This window comes from Hemitrygon akajei, chromosome 12, assembly GCF_048418815.1.
Source record: "Hemitrygon akajei chromosome 12, sHemAka1.3, whole genome shotgun sequence".
Taxonomy (NCBI): Eukaryota; Metazoa; Chordata; class Chondrichthyes; order Myliobatiformes; family Dasyatidae; genus Hemitrygon; species Hemitrygon akajei.
This window is the reverse complement of record NC_133135.1, coordinates 45,032,338-45,055,475: the sequence shown is the minus strand read 5'-3', so window position 1 is coordinate 45,055,475 and position 23,138 is coordinate 45,032,338. Positions and strand designations below refer to the sequence as shown.

The following is a 23,138-nucleotide window of genomic DNA, read 5'->3' as shown; positions in this document are numbered from 1 at the left end:
TGAGTGGGTGCAGAGCTATCCATGTTTAACGCTTGGGTAAAGTGCAATATTATGCGTGGTGATGTGGTGCAGAAGTCTTGCTCCAAGAATCCAATGTTTTATTCTGACTTCATGCACCGAGTGGGTTTACGCATCTTCCCTAAATCCATGCAGATTTCTTCTGCTTGGGCTGGTTTCAGCACACATACAAAAGAAATGTGTTGAGGCTATACGGACTCTGGAAAATTCCCCTCCTCTTAATGGGTGTCAGGAGAACTGGGGGAGTTGATGGAAAAGCCAGAGAAAACAGAGAAATAAGACTGATGGGATTGCCCTGAAAGACCTAATAGGCTGAATGGTCTCCTTCTGTGTTGTATGAAATGTCACATTTTCTTGTAGTTCTCAAGTGTTAATCTAAGGTGATCATCATCTGATTTCTGGGAAGAATATTACTGTCCTATTTGAAATTATAACTTATTCACAAATCTTACATATCATGTTCTATTTACTCAGCAACAGCCAATGATTTCATGATATTGGAATTAGGATTTATTTGACCAATCTGGCGACATTCCCTTCAAGGGAAAAAATTGAAAGAGCTCTGTATAATGATGGCAATCTCCACCCTTCTGTGAGGTACTAAACACACAAAGGCTTGAACCTCAAGGCAAAGGTTAAGAATGTTGTGGTGCAACCTTTTTACAGCTCCATGTCGGTGGATATTGTTTACCTGGATTTTCAGAAGGCCTTTGACAAAGTGCTGCCCACGAGGCTGCTAAACAAGAAAAGGGCTATATAGAAATAATACCAGCATGGATAGACGATTGGCTGACCAGCAGCAGGCAAAGAGTGGGAATAGAAGGGGCCTATTCTGGTTTGCCACTGGGTGAGTAGTGGTGTTCCACAGGGGTCAGTGTTGAAACCGCTTCTTTTCACTTATATATCAATGATCTGGATGATGGAATTGATGGCTTTGAGGCCAAATTTGTAGATGAATCAAAGACAGATGGAAAGGCAGGTGGTACTGAGGAAGCAGGGAGTCCACAGAAGGATTTAGACAGATCAGGAGAATGGGCAAAAATGTGCAGATGGAATACAGTGCAGGTAAGTGTACAGTCATGCACCTTGGCAGAAGGAATAAAGGCATAGACAATTTTCTAAGCAGGAAGAAAGTTCAGAAATCAGAGGTGCAAAAAGACTTGGGAGTCTTAGTGTAGGATTCCTAAGGGTGAACTTGTAGACTGATGTGATATTAAGAAAGGAAAATGCAATGTTGACTTTCATTTCGAGAGGACTAGAGTATAAAAGCAAGAGTGTAACGCTGAGCCTATAAGGTATTGGTCAACCCACATTTGAGGTACTGCAAAAGCCGTTTTGGGCCCCTTATTGGACAGGGTCCAGCGTAGGTTCACAAGGATGATCCCAAAAATAAAAGGGTTAACGTGTGAGAAGTATTTGAAGGCCCTAGGCCTGTATTTACTAGAGAATAAGGGGGAGGGGATCTCATTGAACCCATCAAATATTGACGGCCTTGATAAAATGGACGTGAAGAGGATGCATCCTACATTGAGGAGGTCTAGCCTTAGAATAGGGGGATGCACCTTTAGAATAGAGATGAGGAGAAATTTTATTGTTTAGAGCATGGTGTATCTGTGGAATTAATTGCCACAGACAGCTGTAGCAGCCAAGACATTGGGTATATTTAAAGTGGAGCTAGATAGGTTCTTGTTTAATAAAGGTTACGGGAATGGGGTTGAGAAGGATAATAAGTCAGCCATGATAGAATGGCAGAGCAGACCTGATGGGCAGAATGGCCTAATTCTGCTCTTATATCTTATGGCCTTCATTTGTTGGGAAAGTTTCTACATTGACAATTGCAGATAAATGGTTTAAAGTCAAATTACTACCTTTTCATCTCCTTAGCCCGTTACATAGCTCTGCTGTTTCCCTGCATAGCTACAATTTCTTTCAGGCATGGGATTCAGAAATTATTATTTTATTTTAAGAGAATCTCATCCAATTTCAAGCTTATTGAGGACCATCTCAAACGCTATTCTAGTCACAGAACGGTACCTGGAATTTTCCACACAAAGAAGTTCAGATTTTATCTTCTTTTTAAATAACAGAGAATTATCCAGGAAAGGCCAACTATCCATCCAATTAAACCCAGAAAGAGAATAGTTTATTCAGAAAGAGAAATCAGAAATAGTTTATTCTCTTTCTTAGTTTATTTTGACATTATGCTTTCACCTACAAATAAGGTGCATATATAGTGCTAGAACATTCCATCAATTTCTTTTGATGAAAAATGTAAGGATCATCCCACATTCTAAATAAGGCTACATCATAGGCTGGACAGTTAGTAACACTTCAGGAAGAATCAGGCCACATACAGATCCCAGTAATATAAGAATACCTTAGGTTGGCTGAACTTCACAACCACCAACCTATCACAAGATTAACAACTACATGACTATTAGAACATCTTGATGCAAAATCTATTCAAAGGCTGACTGAACCAAAATTAGTTCCTGAGGACAAGCTCTTAGCCAGCAATTTGAGAGATTAATTATGTTCTAGAAATGGCAGCCAACCTGGTGAACTGGAGACAAATCATCTGTGGTTTAGCTGAGACTAGCTCCATCTCAGAATCAGTAGGTTGCGCAACTGTGCCATGTGTAAACTGGGTGCTAGGCTTCCTATATTAGCAACTCCACTTCAAAAGATATTCTTTCTTGCCTACAAATTACTTTGGGATAACATTCCCACTGGCCAGTTTAATATACTTGTAATTTAAACTCAGCAAAAGCCATTACCAAGTTAGGCTGTTAGGTTTCACTGCTAGATGGAGGTCAGCAAATTGATCTCCAAAGTTGGAGTAAGGAAAAGGAGGGATGGCAAGGAGGAGATTTTACCAGGATCTAAAGACCCAAGCACAAACTGTTATTCTGCCAAGCATATTACAGGGAAGCATGGTGTTTTCAATATTAAATGCAGATAAATAATATTGATTGAATGTGCTCTATTCTTTCAAATGACCTTAATAAGCTGCATCAAGCCACACATCAGCCATGTTTATTCAGTCCACCCTGGTAGATGTCGAAGATTTTGAACAAAGGTATAGTTCAGATCTTATGAAAGCAGCATTGTTACATCCACAGATCATAAAATCCTTCAAAATGTTCAACTGTTTCAGGAGGTATAAGGTAATAAACATCACGATTCACATAAATAATCTATAATACCAAGAGAAATTACTCTAAGCAGATGTTAAATTACAATCAGTACTGGGTTGCCTTCACAGGCAATTTTTTTTTTAAGGTAAGCATGTTCCCCCCATCACACTTCCAACCTTCATTGGCCAGTCTAAATACCAATCAGAACAGGGAATCATACCTAGATTTGTCACCTGAAATAACTTTGCTTCTGAACCAAATGAGCTTTAGTATATTTATTTTTTCGCTTGATTTAAAAAAAATTGCTTTAATATGTAATTCTTTATTGTTGATCTTCATAAATTTCTCAGCCACAGATGCTCCTGGGGCCTCTGAACAAGCACCACGCACATCAATGGCACTCTGATCAGTGCCACCACCACCTCTTGACCACTCATCTGTCCATCTCTTTATTTAACATCAAATACTGGTTGTGTGAAAAATTTCTCTAACTGAACACAGAAAAGGACAAAGCCATTGTCGTCAATCTCCACTACAGATTTTCTCCTAGTCAGCATCTTTATCTTCCTTCCTGATCACTGTGTGAAGACAAACCAGACTTGATGAAATCCTGGTGGTTCACTGAAATTAAACAGGGTTTAATGACTAAATAAAACTACAAACTTCCAGCTCCATAAAGTGTACATTTCTGCACCTAAACCCTTTGTAAATGTAAATCATATCCTTTGCTTTATTAGTTAACTTGAATACTCCTGCATCCTTCTGTTTACCCCCACATCTTTCACCCTCCATGAGCTTCATTTCATACAAAACAGTGACCCTGTGTTATAACTGACACCAAGTCATATTCACCCAAGTGCAGACCAATGTAAGGTAGCTTCCAATTATCAGGCCTCCATTTTCAATTTCTTATCCTTCATTTCAAATTCTTTATACCTCCATAAATTAATCTAGCCTAACAGGCTTGCAAATTGTTAATTATATCCTCCACAGCTCATCAACTTTAATTGCTCCACTGCTGATGGCTGAATCTTTAACTGCTTAGGTCCAGGCTCTGAGATGTCCTCCAAGACATAATGTGCATCTTTCTCATTTTTTATTTTCCATTTGCTCCTTAACCCTAACTCATTAGTCAAGCACTTGATCATCTGATTTTTCATTTTCTCCCTTGGTTTCAAGCGTTGTTATAATATACCTTGAACGAAGTGCCTTCAGGCACATTAATACCAGGTGTGTATGTGATGATGTTACAATACAAATAAGGCAGAACACATCAAATGAAATATGAGCAGAGCATGGAATGTCCTCTCACGAAACAATTTAGCTAAGTAATACATTCAGATAAAGATTAAATGCTACTCACTTTGAATGGAGCTTAGCCAAAGCATCTTCAAATCTGTTGCTTAGAAACAAGTCCAGAGCCGCCACACATTCATCCAGTGATGTTTTTAAGTCCGGTTGAGGTGACCTGCCCCAAAGATTTTAAAGATTCATTAAAATAACCAATGACCCAATTTGCATTGATAATGGTATTTCTTTGAAAATCCTGTTTTGATTAAAATGTTGTGAAATATCATATTTTGCACTTCTATTGAGGATTCCTATTAAATTATAATTCATACCAATCATAGATATCCGATGCCAATGATCATATGATGAAATATTTTAAATAAATTGCTCAACTCATTTGAGATCCTGAGAAACTGAGTTAGCATTTATGTTTTTTATGGAACTTTAAAAGTAATGAAGACTACCTATTGGAGATCATTTACTGCAGCATAAGTAATGCAAAATTTCCATGACTTAAAAACTCATCATCCTCATCATAATGAGCCATGTCATATTATGTGGGCAATCATGATCTATCCATGACCATGACTGTTCTTGGCAAATTTTTCTACAGAAATGGTTTGCCATTGCCTTCTTCCAGATTGTGCCTTTACAAGGTGGGTGGCTCCAACTATTATCAATACTCTTTAGGGATTGTCTAACTGGCATCAGTGGTCACATAACCAGGACTTGTGATGTGCACCAGCTGCTCATATGACCACCAACTGTTCTCATGGCTTCATGTGACCCTGAATTGGGGGGGGGGGGGGGGCACTAAGCAGCTGTTACTCCTTGCTCAAGGGTGACCTGCAGGCTAGCATAGGGAAGGATGCCTTACACCTCCTTTGGTAGAGACGCATCTCCACCCCACCACCCAGCGTGAAATACTTCCTGAGTGTTTAAGGCAGAGTGTTTAATTTCCATATAAACAATATGGTCACTGCTGGCAAGTTGTTGTTTTTTTTTAAAGCTTGTGCTTGGGACAGTAATAACACTGTCAGAACAGCCCAAAGTCAACCACACGATAGACATCTTATGTCAGTATAGGTTAGATAAAGTGGATTCTCCTCTATGAAGATGACAATTGAATTTCTAAGAAACAGCATCTTTCACATTGACTCCACTGACTTGGAACCAGCATCTATTGGCTGCTCAGAGGCAGGAAACTGTGATCAGTGCCGATGCCAGGAACGTTGGCAGGGAGAGGATGCTGATATTGGAGAATTGTGTGGCCAGAGCATTTCAGAACTTTGACATGCCTGCTGTCGGCTCTCTCCATGTCAGAAAGATACGGGAGAATGGGGATTACTGCTGTCCAGTACATCACCAGCTCAGTGATGGACTGGAGGTTTCAGTCTACTAACACTCTTCCACTCAGATGGAATCTATACCTGTGCTGTGAATTTCATCAAACATCTGTTTCAGCATCTGAAGTGATCCACATACTCCAGGCTGTTATTTTGGGTCTTAATTGGCCATGTGTGGCAAGATGCAATAATCACAGATTGGTCGATCCTTTATGCAAAGTCAATTCATGTATATGCCTCAGAATGTATCAACGATAACTCTTATGGAAAACCCCAAAAGCCACTGCTCTGAATACCTACAGAGGCTCTGCCCAAAATGCAAACTCTCCCTTTGCCACCATAGATACTTCCTGACACACAATGCTCCTCCAGTAGTAGTTTTTATTTACTCTGAATGTATTGCTGTCACAAAAGTTTCTGAAAGTATAATCCAAACTTGCTTTGCAAACAAGATATTAGTAACCTTCTGCCTGAAATTGCTTCAGAACCAACTTCTGTGAGGTGTGAAGTCATTTCCTCATTGCAACAGTCCACCGAACAGTCCTTGGGATTTAGAGGAACAAGTTTGTACAGAGGTTGCAAGAAACAAACGGTTGTTAGAGTAGGTGATTTTACAGTATGGGACTCCCATACTGCAAAAGAAGTAGATGGGATAAAAGCTATCAAATGTGTTCAGGGAAGTTTCCTTAATCAGTGAAGAGGTCCTGTTGAGAGTGTGATACTTGATCTGAATGAGACAGGGCAGATGACAGGCATTTGTGTAGGGGAACACATTCCTTCTAGTGATCATAATGTCATTAGTTTCAAAGTAAATATGGAAAAAGATAGGTTTGGTCTGCGTGTTGAGATTCTAAATTGGAGAAAGGCTAACTTTGACTGTATGAGAAAGGATCTCGCAAATGTAGATTGGGATAGGCTGTTTTCTGGCAAAGGTATACTTGGTAAGTGGGAGGTCTTCAAAAGTGAAATTTTGAGAGTACATAGCTTCTATGTGCCTGTCAGAATAAAAGGTCAAGATAACAGGTTTAGGGAACCTGGGTTTTCAAGAGATATTGACACCCTGGTTGAGAGATAAAAGGAGATGCATAGCAGTTACAGGCAGGTAGGAACAAATGAGGTACTTATGGAGTACAAGATATGTAAGAGAACACTTAAAAAAGAAATCAGGAGGGCTAACAGGCATCATTAGATTGCCCTAGCAGACAAGGTGAAGGAGAATCCTAAGGAATTATACAGATTTGTAAAGAGCAAAAGGATTGCAAGGGACAGAATTGGTCCTCTGGAAGAACAGAATGGTAATCCATGTGTGGAGCCAAAAGAGATGGGGGAGATCATAAATGGATTTTTTTTTGTATCTGTATTTACTTGGGAGACAAAACGCAGAATCTATTAGTGAGGAAAATCAGCAGTGAGAATCTGCAGATTACAGAAGAGGAAGTTTTTGCTGTCTTGAGGCAAATTAGGTGGACAAATCCCTAGGGCCTGACCAGGTGCTCTCTCTGACCCTGTGGGAGACGTGCAGAAATTCCAGGGGCTCCAGCAGAGATATTTAATTCACCTTTAGAGGCAGGTGAGGTACCAGAGGATTGATAATCTTGTTCTGCTGTTTAAGCAAGGCTCTAAAAATAAACCAGGAAATTATGGACCAGTGAGCCCGACATCAGTAGTGGGAAAGTTATTGAAAGGTGTTCTAAGGATGTGATATATGTGTATTTGAATAGACAGGGACTGATTAGGGAGAGTCAACATGGCTTTGTGCATGGTAGGTTGTGTTTAACCAATGTTGAGTTTTCTGAGAAAGTTACCAGGAAAGTGGATGAAGGCAAAGCAGTGGATGTTATCTGCATGGACTTTGGCAAGGCCTTTGACAAGGTCCCACATGGGAGATTGATCAAGAAAGTTCAGTTGCCTGGCATTCAAGATGAGGTAGTAAATTGGATTAGGTGTTGGCTTTGTGGGAGTAGCCAGAGAGCGGTACTAGATGCTGGGTCAGTTGTTGTTCGTCATCTATATCATAGATCTGGGTGATAATGTGGTTAACTAGATCAGCAAGTTTGCAGATGACACCCTGAAAGGGGCTCTACAGCAAGAAAGACTATCAGGGTTTGCAGCGGGATCCGGAAAAGCTGTAAAAATGGGATGAAATTGCCAGATGGAATTTAACACAGAGTGTTAAATCACATTAAATCACACATCGCAGGGTGATTCATTTCAATAGGACCAACCAGAATAGGTCTTACACAGTGAATGGTAGGGCACAGAGGAGTGTATTCGAACAAAGAGATCTGGGAATACTGGTCCATAATTCATTGAAAGTGTCAGCACAGGTAGATAGAGTTGTACAGAATACTTTTGGCACATTGGCCTTTCTAAATCCAAGTACTGAAACAGAAAACAATACACACAAAATGTTGGAGGAATTCAGCAGGCCAGAAGTAAATAGTCAATGTTTTGGGCCGAGACCCTTCATCAGGACTGGAGTAAAACAGATGAGGAGTCAGTGTAAGAAGACAGAGAGAGGGGAGAAAGAAACACAAGGTGATAGGTGAAACGGGAGGGGAGGGGAGAAGGGGGAATCTGATAGGAGAGGACAAAAATACCATGGAAGAAAGAAAAGGGGCAGGAGCACCAGAGGGAGGTGATGGGAGGTAAGGAGACAAGGTAAGAGAGGGTAATGGTGAAGGGTGGGGGGCAATACCGGAAGTTCAAGAAATTGAAGTTTATGCCATCAGGCTGGAGGCTACCCAGACAGAATATAACGTGCTGCTCCTCCAACCTGAGTGTGGCTTCATCACAATGTAGAGGGGCCATGGACTGACATGTCCAAATGTGAATGGGAAGTGAAACTTAAATGGGTGACCACTGGGAGATCCCACTTTTTCTGGTGGACCGAGTATAGGTGCTCAGCGAAGCAGTCTACCAATCTACATCGGGTTGAGCACAGCAGATGGAATGTTATGTTGAAGTTGTACAAGATGTTGATGAGGCCAAATATGGAGTATTGTGTGCAGTTTTGAACACCTGCCTACAGGGAAGATGGAAATAAGATTGAAAGAGTGCAGAAAAAATTTACAAGGATGTTGCTGGGACTAGAGGACATGAGTTATAAGGAAAGATTGAATAGGTCATGACTTTGTTCTTGGAATGTAGAAGGTTGAGGGGGGATTTGACAGAGATATACAAATTTATGTGATGTATAGATAGGGTAAATGCAAGCAGGCTTTTTTACTAAGTTAGTTGGGACTACAACCAGAGGTCATGGGTTAAGGGTGAAAGATGATGCATGCAAGCTCAATTGCAATGTTTAAGAGAAGTTTGGGGATAGGTACATGGATGTTCGTGGTATAGAGGGCTATGGTTCCAGTGCAGGTCAATAGGAGCAGGCAGTTAATGGTTCACCACGGACTAGATGGGCCTGTTTCTGTGCTGTATTTTTCTATGTATTTTAAGAGATGTTTAGATAGGCACATGGATGCAAGGAAGATGGACAAACATGGACATAGCATAGGCAAGTGGGATTAATGTTTGGGTGTGTTTGATTTGCCTTCTAACTGGTTTGGAACAACACAGTGCCAGATAGCCTGTTTCTGTGCTGTACTGTTCCATGTTCCATGACTCTATAACATTAACTGTTGCACGTTCTTAGCTGTCTTCTACCTTAACACTATTTGAAATACATCTCTATTCTCCCATACACATAATGCTGGAGGAACTCAGGTCAGGTAGCACTTATGGAGAGTGAAAAAGAATAGTTGATATTTCAAATCAAGATCCTTCATCTATTCTGATGAAGAATCTCAGCCTGAAACATTGACTGTTCGTTCTCCATAGATGGAGCCTGATGATGGCCTCTTGTACATTTTCACTATACCTACTGCATTGGTACAAATGACATAGATAGAAAAAGGGAGGAGGTCCTGAAGAGAGAATTCAGGGAGTTAGGTAGGAAGCTGAAAGGCAGGACCTCCAGGGTAGTAATCTCAGGATTGCTGCCTGTGCCACGTGCTAACGAGCGCAAGAAAAGCATGATCAGGCATATTAACGTATGGTTGAGAGACTTGTGTAGGGGGCAGGGCTTCAGATTCCTGGATCACTAGGGCCTCTTCTGGGGCAGGTATGACGTGTACAAAAAGGACAGGTTACACCTGAACCCAAAAGGGGTCCAATATCCTAGCAGGTACATTTAACAGAGTTGTTAGGGAAGGTTTAAACTAATTTGGCGGGGGGATGGGAACCAGAGAGATAGGGCTGAGGATGGGGGAAACAGAAATAAATCAAAGATAATGTGCAACATTGATTACAGAAAGAACAGGCAGGAGGTGAAGCTTAATCCAAGCCAGTGACATGAGTTACAGGGCAATAGAGGTGTGGTGCAGATAAAACAGAAAGCAACAAATACTGGACTGAGAGTGTTGTATTTGAATGCACACAGCATAAGGAATAAAATGGATGATCTTGAAATTCAGCTACAGTTTGGCAAATATGACATTGTGGCTATCTTTGAAACTTGGGTAAAGGATGGTTGTCATTGGGAGCTGAACATCCAAGGATATACGGTGTATCGGAAAGATAGGTTAGTAGGCAGACGGGGTGGGGTGTGGTTCTGTGTATAAGAAATAATATTAAATCATTGGAAAGAGATGACATAGAATTGGAAGATGTAGGGTCTCTATCAGTTGAGTTAAGAAATGGCAAGAGTAAAAGGACCCTAATGGCAGTTGTATACAGGCCTCCAAACAGCAGCCGGGATGTGGATTACAAATTACAGCAGGAGGTAGAAAGGACGTGTCAGAAGGGCAATGTCATGATAATCGGGGATTTTAAGATGAAAGTGGATTGGGAAAACCATGCCAGTACTGGACCTCAAGAGAGAGAATTTGTAGAATGTCTACGAGATGGCTTTTTAGAACAGCTTGTTGTTGAGCCCACCAGGGGATCGGCTGTGCTGGATTGGGTGTTGTGCAATGATCCAGAGGTGATAAGAGAGCTCAGGGTTCCCTAAGGGAACAGTGATCACAATATGATCGAATTCACATTGGAATTTCTCTTTCTCAAATTTCAATGTGTCGGTATTTCAGTGGAATAAAGGAAATTACAATGGCATGAGAGGGGAACTGGCCAAAGTTGACTGGAAAGGGACATTTGCAGGAAGGACATCAGAGCAGCAATGGCTGGAGTTTCTGCAAAAAATGAGGGAAGTGCAAGACAGATATATTCCAATTAAGAAGAAATTTTCAAAGGGAAGAAGGACACTACTGTAGCTGACAAGTGAAGTCAGAGCCAAAGTAAAAGCAAAAGAGAGGGCATACAAGGAATCCAGAGCTAGTGGGAGATAGAGGATTGGGGAGATTTTAAAAACTTGCAGAAGGAAACTAAGAAGGTCAGTCAGAAGGAAAAGATGAATTATGAGAGGAAGCTGGCAACTAATATCAAAGAAGATACTAAAAGCTTGTTTAAGTATATAAAGGGTAAAAAAGAGTGGAGGGTAGATATAGGGCCAATACAAAATGACACTGGAGATATTGTAATGAGAGATGCAGAGATGGCAGAGGAATTGAATGCGTATTTTGCATCAGTCTTCACAGTGGAAGATGTTTGCAGTATACCGGACATTCAAGAGTGTCAGGGAAGTGAAGTATGTGCATTGAAAATTACGACTGAGAAGCTGCTCAGGAAGCTTAATGGTCTGAGGGTGGATAAATCTCCTGGACCTGATGGAATGCACCCTCAGGTTCTGAAGGAAGTTGCAGAGGCATTAACAATGATCTTTCAAGAATCAATAGATCCAGGCATTGTACCAGATGACTGGAAAATTGCAAATATTACTCCGCTATTTAAGAAGGATGGGAGGCAACAGAAAGGTAACTATGGATCTGTTAGCCTGACATCAGTGGTTGTGATGTTGTTGGAATGATTGTTAGGGATCAGATTACGGAGTACCTGGAGGCATATAACAAGATAGGCCAAAGCCAGCACGGTTTCCTGAAAGGAAAATCCTGCCTGACTAACCTACTGCAATTCTTTGAGGAAATTACAAGCAGGATAGACAAAGGAGATGCAGTGGATGTGGTGTACTTGGATTTTCAGAAGGCCTTTGGCAAGGCTGTTTAGCAAGATAAGAACCCATGGAATTACAGGGGAGTTACTAGCATGGGTGGAACATTGACTGATCGGCAGAAAACAGAGAGTGGGAATAAAGGGATCCTATTCTGGCTGGCTGCCAATTACCAGTGGAGTTCCACAGGGGTTGGTGTTGGGACCACTGCTTTTTACGATGCATGTCAATGATTTGGACTATGGTATTAATACATTTGTGGCTAAATTTGCTGATGATACAAAGACAGGTGGAGGAGCGGGTAGTGTTGAGGAAATGGAGAGCCTGCAGAGAGACTCAGATAGGTTTGGGAAATGAAATACAATGTTGCATGGCCACGCACTTTGATGGAAGAAATAAACGGGCAGACTATTATTTAGATAGGGAGAAAATTCAAAATGCAGAGATGCAAAGAGACTTGGGGGTCCTTGTGCAAGATACCTTAAAGGTTAACCTCCAGTTTGAGTCGGTTGTGAAGAAGGCGAATGCAATGTTGGCATTCATTTCTAGAGGTATAGAACATAAGAGCAGGGATGTGATGTTGAGGCTCTATAAGGCACTCGTGAGACCACACTTGGAGTACTGTATGCAGTTTTGGGCTCCTTATTTTAGAAAGGATATACAGATATTGGAGAGGGTTCAGAGAAGATTCAAAAGAATGATTCCAGGAATGAAAGGGTTACTGTATGAACAACATCTAACAGCTCTTGGGCTGTATTCCCTGGAGTTCAGGAGAATTAGGGGAGATCTCATAGAAACATTCTGAATGTTAAAAGGCCTGAACAGATTAGATATGGAAAGTTATTTCCCATGGTAGGGGAGTCTAGAAAAAGAAGGCTCAACTTCAGGACTGAAGGATGTCCATTTAGAACAGAGATTTGGAGAAATTACTTTAGTCAGAGGGTGGTAAATCTGGGGAATTTGTTACCACGAGCGGCTGTGGAGGCCAAGTCATTGGGTGTATTGAAGACAGAGATAGATAGGTTCTTGATTAGCCAGGGCATCAAAGGGTATGGGGTGAAAGCAGGGGAGTGGGAATGACTGGAAGAATTGGATCAGCCCATGATTGAATGGCGGTGCAGACTCGATGGGCTGAATGGCCTACTTCTGATCCTGTATCTATGGTCTTATAGTCTATGCATCCTGGAGCATTGCAGGCTGATGCTAACCGTTTTATTTCCACAAGACCATAAAACCATAAGACAGAGGAGCAGAATTAGGCCATTCAGCCCATCAAGTCTGCTCCACCATTTTATCATGGCTAATCCTGGAACCTTCTCAACCCCTTTTACCTGCCTTCTTGCTATAACCTTTGATGCCCTGACCAATCAGGAAACAATCAACTTTCACTTTAGATATACACACGGACTTGGCCTCCACCGTCTGTGGCAGAGCATACCACAGATTTACTACTCTCTGGCTAAAGTAATTCCTCCTAACCTCTGTTCTAAAAGGTCACCCCTCAATTTTGAGGCCATGCCCTCTAGTTCTGGATACCCTCTTAACCACTCTATCTAGTCAATTCAACATTCAGTAGGTTTCAATGAGATATTCCACCCCCCTCCACATTCTTCTACATTCCAGTGAGTACAGGCCCAAAGCTGCCAAATACTCCTCATATGTTAACCCCTTCATTCCTGGAATCATCCTTATGAAACTCCTCTGGACTCTCCATTGACAACGCATCCTTTCTGAGATATGGGGCCAAAACTGCTGACAATACTCCAAGTGCTGCCTGACTAGTGTCTTATAAAGGCTCAACATTATCTCCTTGCTTTTATATTCTGTTCTCTTTGAAATAAATACCAACATTGCATTTGCCTTTTTTACCACAGACTCAACCTGTAAATTAACCTTCTGGGAGTCTTGCAAGAGGACTCCTACGTCCCTCTGCACCTCTAGGTAATAGTCTGCACTATTGTTCAAAATGCATTATCATACATTTCCCAACACCGTATACTGTCTACCACTTTTTTGCCCATTCTTCCAATTTGTCTCAGTTGTTATTTGGAAATCATTTGAGGTAGATTTAAAAGTGACAGGTCCTTTTGCAGCTCTCTGCCTCTCCCTCTGAGCCGATTGATCATCATCAGGCAACGGCACTCACTGAGACTGTACTTGGCAATTCAGGGCCATTGTTTCTGCTTTTACCTCACAATCACGGATTTGTTCCTCTGCATGCCTCTGTGAGCATAGTCCACAAGCAATCCTTTGAGGCACAATGATCGGAATCAGAATACGTCGTGAAATTTGTTGTTTTGCGGCAGCAATACGTAATAAAAATACACACACATTCAGAAATATGACGGTGGAGGGGAAGAAGCTTTCCTTAAAATGTTGAGTGTGGAGCCAGCTGACTTTGAAACTTTCTTCAGCTTTTTCCAGCCCTGTACAGTGCCCCCTCCATATCAGATGGTCTTTCACCCACAACTTCACAGCAGCCCCTCACCCCACCAATCAGCTTTACTCTCCACTTCTGATCCACTCTGCTATGAGTGCCGATAGGCTTCAATCACAAGAATATCTGCAGTGTGCCAGGAGCATCTAAATAAGGGTGTGTACTTCATTCTTGTCTAACAACGAAGCACAACAATACGTGGCCTTTATGCCTTGTATACCGTATGTTTTAGAATCATTTGTAATACTTGTGTTGCCATAACTTGTTTCTCCATCAAAATTCACAACTGGCTTATTATCATAAGTAAAACCATGAAAAACTGTTTTTTTGCTTGCCAACTATACAAATGTTTTCAAAATTATAAACTTATTGAGGTAGTGCAAGAGGAAGACTATGAATGAATGCAGAACATAGTGTACTGTTACAAAAAAAGTGAGGTGCAAATAGACTATGGGTAGGGAAGGGCCACATCATAGTCGATGCACTGTGAAAAATTGATTTTTATCATTCAAAAGTTCCATTCAATGACCTTACTAATGTAGGATAAAAGCTTTTCTTGAGGCTGGTGGTGTGTGCTTTCAATATTCTGTAGCTTCTGCCCAATGTACATGTTTCATCCACCAAACTATCACTGAGAAGCAGACATCTTCCATTATGCTTCCCAGGTGCAGCTCACTCCACGGACAGAGTTCATTGATCATGTGAATTGTCACAAACAAATAAACTGGTTTTATAACCCCACTATGCATTCTGGGCTTTTCTTCTGTGGTTTAAAGTTAATATTTAGGTCAATTTGCTTTACAGACACAGTTTAGTACAAGTTGCCACAAGCATCAATGCTTCCAGTGACAGATCTGTGGAGAAGTACCAGAACGTACCATAGGCAGCAGGAGCTAAGCTAGTGTCTGTAAAATCCATGTTTCTACATGTTAGTATAATCACAGCTAATTTCAGCACCACCCAACAATGCAGCTTTTACAGCAACAATGTTTTATTCAGAACACAGCTCAAACTACTAATTGAGTTAACGTTGAATGTAAATATTTCATATCCTTGTCATTTACCACTCCAAAATAATTGCTACATTCTACTGGGCAATTCGATACTTTGGTTCATTTTTTGATTTACCTGCTTTTTAATTAAGCAGATTTACATTTACAGCCAAAGCCACTTTGTATAATAGTCCATGTCATGTAAACAAAGAGACTTCAAGAACTAATTTTCACAAATCCTACTCAACTGGTATAATTTTAAGAGGTCTAGAGTACAAGAGCAAGGATGTGATGCTGAGGCTTTATTAGGCACTGGCGAGCCCTCACCTTGAATATTGTGAACAGATTTGGGCTCCGCATCTAAGAAAAGGTGTGCTGGCATTGGAGGGATTCCAGAGGCAGTGCACAAGGAAAAGTCCAGGAATGAAAGGGTTATCATACGAGGAGCTTTTGATGGCTCTGGGTCTGTACTCACTGGAATTTAGAAGGATGAGGTGGGGAGATCTCATCGAAACCTTTCAAATGTTGAAAGGCCTAGACAAAGTAGATGTGGAAAGGATGTATCCCATGGTGGGGGAGTCTAGGACAAGAGGGCACAGCCTCAGGATAGAGGGGCGTCCATTTAAAACAGAGGTGTGGAGAAATTTCTTTAGCCAAAGGTGGTGAATTAGTGGAATTTATTACCACAGGCAGCTATAGAGGCCCGGTCGTTGGAGGTATTTAAGGCAGAGCTCACAAGGCTCTTGATTGGACATGGCATCAAAGGTAACGGGAAGAAGGCCGAGGAGTGGGGTTGAGCTACACACTCTCTAACCTTATTGTTTTTTAATGTCTTAATGAAATTGTCACGGCTCACTAACGTTGTTATCTTTCTCCTTATTCCTTCAGTTTGATTCAGTCTCCATTTTGTTTCATCTCTGTAACACCGTCTATCCATTTTATTTTCTCTCCTTGTGCTCACTGCCTCTGTCATCACAGCATTTCATATTTCTATTTGGCTTTGCATGAACTTAATTCTTTTTACCTTTGACATACTCTCCAGAAATATTTCTTCCATTTTATCATTGCAAATGCCCACTCTCCCCTTTTTTGTTGATCACAACCACTCTAACAATAATCAACTAAACAACTTCACTAAATGGTTGCATGAGACATTTTTAACTTATCAAACCATCTAGAGGAATAGTTCAGCCAATGCTTTACGTGTGATAGGGAGGTTTCTGAAACACCAAGTGGGATATGAATGAAGATTGAGCAGAAAGAGCACTGGAAATGAGAAATAAGTGGGGTTCCTTCATTAAGATGAATCAATCCAAGGACACGTCACCACTGTGGTGACCAGACAGACATCAATGGCTCAGGGTGGCAGCATATCGTCATCTCATCAAGGACAATTAGGCAATAATCATCAGTGAATCATTAAACAATAAATTGACAGTGAGGAAACTAGTGGGAGTGATTGAAAGTGAACTGGGCAACTGGAGACACAGTTAATAAAGGTATGAATCAAAGAAAGCAAAAAGGTCAAGGCAGAAAGCGTAGAGAAAGTTTTGGATAATTAGCAATGTTGGGTTGTGGTGAAGGAAGGTAAAGTTATTAAGAAAAAGGAGTAGGAAAACAGTTTCAGTGAGCAAGTGATAAGTTATGGAGAGCTCTGGATACAAGCACATGATATTAATTCAATAAAATAAAAATTAGATCTATTTATTTCAGGAAATGAGTATTTGGTATTCAAGTAATTTCTGATATGCAAGACAGTGACTGTACTTTACTGGAGAGCAAATATTGATTTTGTACCCTTGTTTCCCCTGGGGTTTCAGCTCCTTATTTCCAAGCCCGTTGTTGATTAAATGATACCGATTTTCATTAGCAAAATGTCTGTTATTGTTGTACTGAGAATGCTGGAGAGTTTACCAGATGAACTTTGCCCTTACATGTTATTAACTTGAGTGAATCTGCGCCTTTATTTGAAAAAGCCAAGTTTGTCAACAATTTTAGGTCCTGAATCCCACACCCTTAGATAGAAATCCTTGCAAAATACATAATGTTGGAACATGCACGAAGATTAACAAACAAGGAAAAATCTGTAGATGCTGGAAATTCAAGCAACGATCACAAAATGCTGAAGGAACTCAGCAGGCCAGGCAGCATGTGTGGAAAAAAAGTACAGTTGACATTTCGGGCTGAAACCCTTTAGTAGGACACTGAAGAATAATGTATAGTTTACCCACAGCAACACACGTATCAAATTAAAGATAAATTCCAATATGCGGCCTGGGCAAAAGATATACCTCCTTATTTTCAGAGCGATCAAACAATGACTAAGTGCAATATCAATATCACAATTTTTAGCTCATCTGATTGTGAAACAGACAGCCAAAGGCCATTGGACTAATCAATGACAACAGCCAAATAACCCAAACTTCCTTCAGCTTGAAGAACACTTTACAATAATCTCCCAAAACAGTAGCCTGTAGCTTTAATGAGCAGCTAAATAATTTGAATATTATCACTAGCATGTGAAAACTGATGCTTCAGTCAGCTGAAACTTATTAGTTTTAAAATTTCTGTGTAACTAATTTAATTTATTGAAAATTAGCTCTGAATCAGGTTTAAGAAAATGAAGAGGAACAAAAATTAAATAGAAGAACAGAGAAACTTCTGTGAAAGAGTAAGTTATGGTTGGCTTCAAAGCAAACATTAAAAACAAGAAGTGAAGTAAAGATACTTCCGCAGTAGCGGCTTGACTAACTCACACAGGTAAAACAGGAAGACAATGGGATACTTTTCATTAGAATATAAAATAAAACAATTCCCAAGTTACGGAACGCAACAAAACAGGAAATTCTGGGATGAGTAAGGCAATAGAAGTGTTGTTAAGATTTTTAAAAATCTGAATAGAAAAGTAAAGAATAAATCGCGTCTAAAACACCAGCGGATTGGCAAGTCAATTTGCCACTGTAAAACGACCCCAGTGCGTCGGTGAGCCGAGATGATGGGAATGGCAGAAAACGTGGGAATTCGTGTAAATGGGTAGTTGGTAGTCAGCGCAAACCCGCTGGGCCGAAGGGCCTGTTTTCTGCTGTGCATCTCCGCAAATCATGCTATGCCGATAATGTAAAAGGAAATAATAAAAAATAAAACGTATATAAGATAAGCGTAGTTAAAGTAAGGACAAGTTGGAGACAGGAAAGAAATTCTTAGGGAGTGCATTCAATTTCAGTGAAACTCCATGCTAGATATTAAAGAAGTAACTACTACTTTGCACCCTGGACTACTAATCAAGTTTAAAGGGAACCAGAAGTTTAAAAACTTGGTTTTACACTTGGCATCGGCTAATCTGCATACGTAAGGACAGAGAAAATGTTTAATCCAAGGACTTTCATAAAAATAACAACGGCGAGTCCCAGGTGAAGAGAAACCGGGGGCGAGACCCAGGTGAAGAGAAACCGGGGGCGAGTCCCAGGTGAAGAGAAGCCGGGGGCGAGACCCAGGTGAAGAGAAATCGGGGGCCAGTCCCAGGTGAAGAGAAATCGGGGGCCAGTCCCAGGTGAAGAGAAGCCGGGGGCGAGACCCAGGTGAAGAGAAACCGGGGGCCAGTCCCAGGTGAAGAGAAACCGGGGGCCAGTCCCAGGTGAAGAGAAACCGGGGGCCAGTCCCAGGTGAAGAGAAACCGGGGGCCAGTCACTGTCTGCGCTCACCTCCGCTCAGACTTGCTCTTCTGCTTCCAGAACGATGTGAGGTTCGTAGATGCTGACATGGATTTGGAAGACCTGTCCTGTTCCTGAGAGCGAATCACGGGAATGAACTGGCGTTGTCCTACAGTTTGCAATAATTTCTTTCGCCCTGTGACGTGAGGAACTCCCACTTCATTGCGTACATTGCCACTCCCAGAAAACGCCTTCACGTTAGATACCACGGTCCTCACCAATCATGGTGGTGGTTTAGTTCCCGGACCGAACATAATCGTTAAGCAAAAATCTCAGAGGTTCTGAATAAATGCTTATATTTCAAATGATAAATGTTTTATCGGAAAATGGGCACCTTAATTTAAAATGTACGTTTCCCCGAGACTGCACTCAGTAGAGATTTGGAACTCATATTGTCTTTGCTTCCTCGTAACACACAAACCCTGCTGAGATTAAGGAATGTTTTCCACCAGGTAACGGTTAGAAGCTGCAATCACATGAGATGTTGAGGTTAACAACTCAGAGAAAGTACGAGGAAGTGAAGGAGGTGGAAGGCTGCATGTGCAGTTAACCGAAAGTAGGTGGGTGAAAGTAAATGTGGAGAATGCAGTCTTCCTGTCTGCACGGTGCACGTAATGTTTCAGCAGCATCAGCCGAGCCGCTCTCCACTGGGGAACTCTGGGCCGCGCCACCTCAGCGTCAGGGTGGGAAACTAATCATGCAGGCATTCCGATGTTCAACTGGAAACGTGGACATCTCCTTTCCTCCCACAGATGTTGCTCTCTCCGCTGAACAGATTGCTTCTTCCTTCACATTCCGGCATCCGCAGTCTCTTCCGTCTACTGAGTGATTGTAGTACAGTAGTTTGTTTTGGATTGATGGGACATTGGTTTCATTAAACACACACACACACGGTAATTCTTTTATGAAAATGATCAACTTTCAGACAGGAATAGAAATGTTTCTCAAAAAGCTGGAAAGCAAACGAAGATCCAGTCGTGTTCATTGTGAAATGCGCTGGTATTTATTTCAACTGTTGCACCCTGAGAATATTTACCCACTATACTTGAAGAGAACGTCTACAGGACACAATAGTAATGACATTAATCCCACGCCGGAGACTAGACAGAAAAATGCAGATCAGCGCCTTAGTATTGGAGGAGATATTAACCCCCGGTGAAATCTCTCGGAATGGGCGTCACAAGTGAAAAGATTGTCTTGCAGACAGTTTGTACTTTATCCACCACTATTACTGTGGGTCCTTGTTCGATCCCAATGCACTGTGTAATAATCAAGACGACGTGCCGTGCAGGTAAACAAGGTGCAAAGTCGCAAAGAGGCAGACTGGGAGGGCAAAAGTCCATTTTATCTAATAGCCTTATAACGGTGGGATAGAAGCAGTCCTTGAACCTAGTTTTACAGGCTTTCAGGCTTTTGTATCTTCTGCCCGATGGAATAGCGGAAAAGAGAGAACGTCCGGGGTTGTTGGGTTTGATTACACCGGCTGCTTTACTGAGGCAGCGAGAAGTATCGATAGAGTTTATGGAGGGGAAGCTGGACCCTGTCATTTAATTTGCGTGATTCTTGATGGATGTAAAAAAAATCTCAAGATATTATTTCAGAAGGAGCTAACATGGCATCGTGGAAAATGTTTATTCTTCAAATGATTTAGACTATCTGACCATCTTCATCCTGCCCTTTATGGGTGCTTGCTGTTCAAAAATTGACCACCACTTTTTCCACACTACATCAGTAACCACACTCCATTGGCTGAAAAGTAATTTGGGATATCATGAAAGGTACCAATGGTTGCAACATTTTATTTTCCCGCAAATGTCATAAGATCATATTAGCTAAAATGCTTTTGGCCATTTTAACCTCTCTTTCTTTCCTCCAATAACTAATACTCCTGGAAGACAGGTTACAACTGAGGCTATTTCGTCATAAGGCACGAAACTGCAGGTATCTCCACCCTTACCCGTTGCCTTGTAGATACTTGTTATTATTTCGACGCCTATCATGGCAGGACTGATTTAATTCCAGCTTGTAGGCTAACTGGTTTTGTTAGTTTAAGAAGGTTATTGCACAAGGTAGAAAGGCTATTTATAGTTGATGAATTTTGATTGGGCAATTCATTTGTCAATCGGCCTGGCGACCATATAGACGTAAGTGAGAGAATGGCGGTATTTTTCGGAGTTAAAGATAATCCCTCTTGTTAATAGGAGAAGCTGCGTGATTTCTGGCACATTTAGTTCCTCTGTTCTCGAAATATTTTGTTCCTCAAACTCTTTACTTGAGCCCACGTATACACTCCGCAAATTGGTAACAAGAGCTTGTTAACTAGCCCAGAGTTAATTTTTTAAAAACTTGTCAAGTAGAAAGGGATGGCGAACATATTCATCCACATATAACTATGTAATTTATGAAACGTCGGTCTACAATGAAACAGGCTTTCAGGAAATCCGACTGACCCTGATTGCCTCAGTCACCTTATCCTGGTTAGCACGTGACTTTCGGGATGCCCTTAATCAATTAGCGAATTGTCACTCGTGCGAGTAATTCGTTACGTTTTGTTGTTTGCATCATATATATCTGTCACTAACTAAAGTGGATTCAACTTTTGGCCCCTGTTCCTTTTCGATTAACTCATGCTAGGAGTCGCACACTTGGTTATTTTTCAATCTTGACACAGCAAGGAATGAAAATTTACTGGTCCATGACAGAGGGTGTGGTGCGATGTGGAGCAATAGCTACAAGATTAACGCTGCAGGTTAGTGCGCTGCCACTATCTGGTTTTATATGTGAAATAATTTTTTTTAAAGCATTGTGGCGTTAACTAGATGATGGCCCAGCCCGAAATCGTCATTACTTACAAGAGAAAGTCAGCAGATGCCGGAAATCCAAGTGAAACACACGCAAGATGCTGGAGAAACTCAGCAGGCCAGGCAGCATCTATGGAAAAGAAGTACAGTCGACGTCTCCTGAGTCCTGCCGAAGGGTCTCGGCCCGAAACGCGAACAGTACACTTTTCCATAGAGGCTGCCTGGCCTACTGAACTTCTCCAGCATCTTGTGTGTGTTGCTCATTATTATTCAATCCACTTACTGCACAGATTCTTCACCTTTACCACCAGAAGCAAAGCTGACAGCTAATATTGTATATTGCAGTGACATTTTACAAATTGCAACAGAAGTTAACTCCTCGCTTGTACAGATCGTTTTATTTACATTGTCTTTAAATGGACTAAAATAGTTTTTTGATGCTATACACAGTGCTTTGATTGCAGTTCGCATTTTATTCACTTAAAATTGTGTTAAAACAAAATAAGCAATTTCAGGAAAATAAATATGTAACAGCAAAATAATTCCTTTAAAACAGGCTTCAAGATTGATGAATGGTTTGTCTGGGAGGAAAGAGCTGACTTGATCAAATGTATCTGATTACATCAAATGTATTACGCAAGCAAGCGCATTCTGACTTTGCCACAATCGAGAGCAATGCCAAAACAAAACAAATCATTACTGTATTCAGAATAAACTCTTGTTGGGCTTCCAGCTGGGAGCAGGTATTGATTATAACCAATGTTTCAATGACAAACTCTATCTTCATCAAGGATGATGCCTGGGTTTGGTGGTATTTATATCCCCAGAGTCTCTCCATTCTGACTGGTTAGTCCTCATCCAATCAGGTTCCCCTCTCCCCCCCACCCCCCCATGAGTACTAACCAAACAGGAGGGATGGACTATAGGTGAATAAATACCACCCAACTAGACATGCCTTAGTGAAGGTGGCAAAGATTGTCATTGTAACATCGGTTATAATCAATACCTGTATCCAGATGGAAGCCCAAGAAGAGTTTATTCATCATATATGCCAGAAGAGCATTAGATCCTTTTTCTACTGTGTTTTGTTGTAATACATTACTACAAAGTATTGGCTGAACAAAGAAACTAACCATAAAGAGGTGCCGCCATCTCCAGATCACACACTATTCCAGTGTGCAGATATTCAAAAGGTGGCTTTGCCTCACATGATAGGACTGTGCTGGTATCTTCAATACACAGAATTCAAATACAAATGGAAAACAAATGCTGCCCTCATCTAACATACAAAAAAACCTAGTAAATACATAGTTTCTGGAGTTCACAAAGAGTCCCACATCCACAAAAACAAT

The 23,138-nt window shown here is 41.1% G+C and overlaps 1 protein-coding gene across 1 annotated transcript in view; it reads right to left on the bottom strand.

Annotated features, from left to right (window-relative positions):
• Positions 1-19,109, bottom strand: part of ttc39a (tetratricopeptide repeat domain 39A) — a 76,372-nt gene extending 57,263 nt beyond the window's left edge. Inside the window, exons 1-2 of the mRNA XM_073063014.1 lie at positions 18,977-19,109; positions 4,519-4,623 (exon numbers count right to left, since the gene is read on the bottom strand). Of these exons, the coding sequence (XP_072919115.1) occupies positions 4,519-4,623; positions 18,977-19,035 (164 nt within the window). The 5' untranslated portion in view covers positions 19,036-19,109. The remainder of the gene's footprint in view (positions 1-4,518; positions 4,624-18,976) is intronic.
• Positions 19,110-23,138: the final 4,029 nt, after the last annotated feature.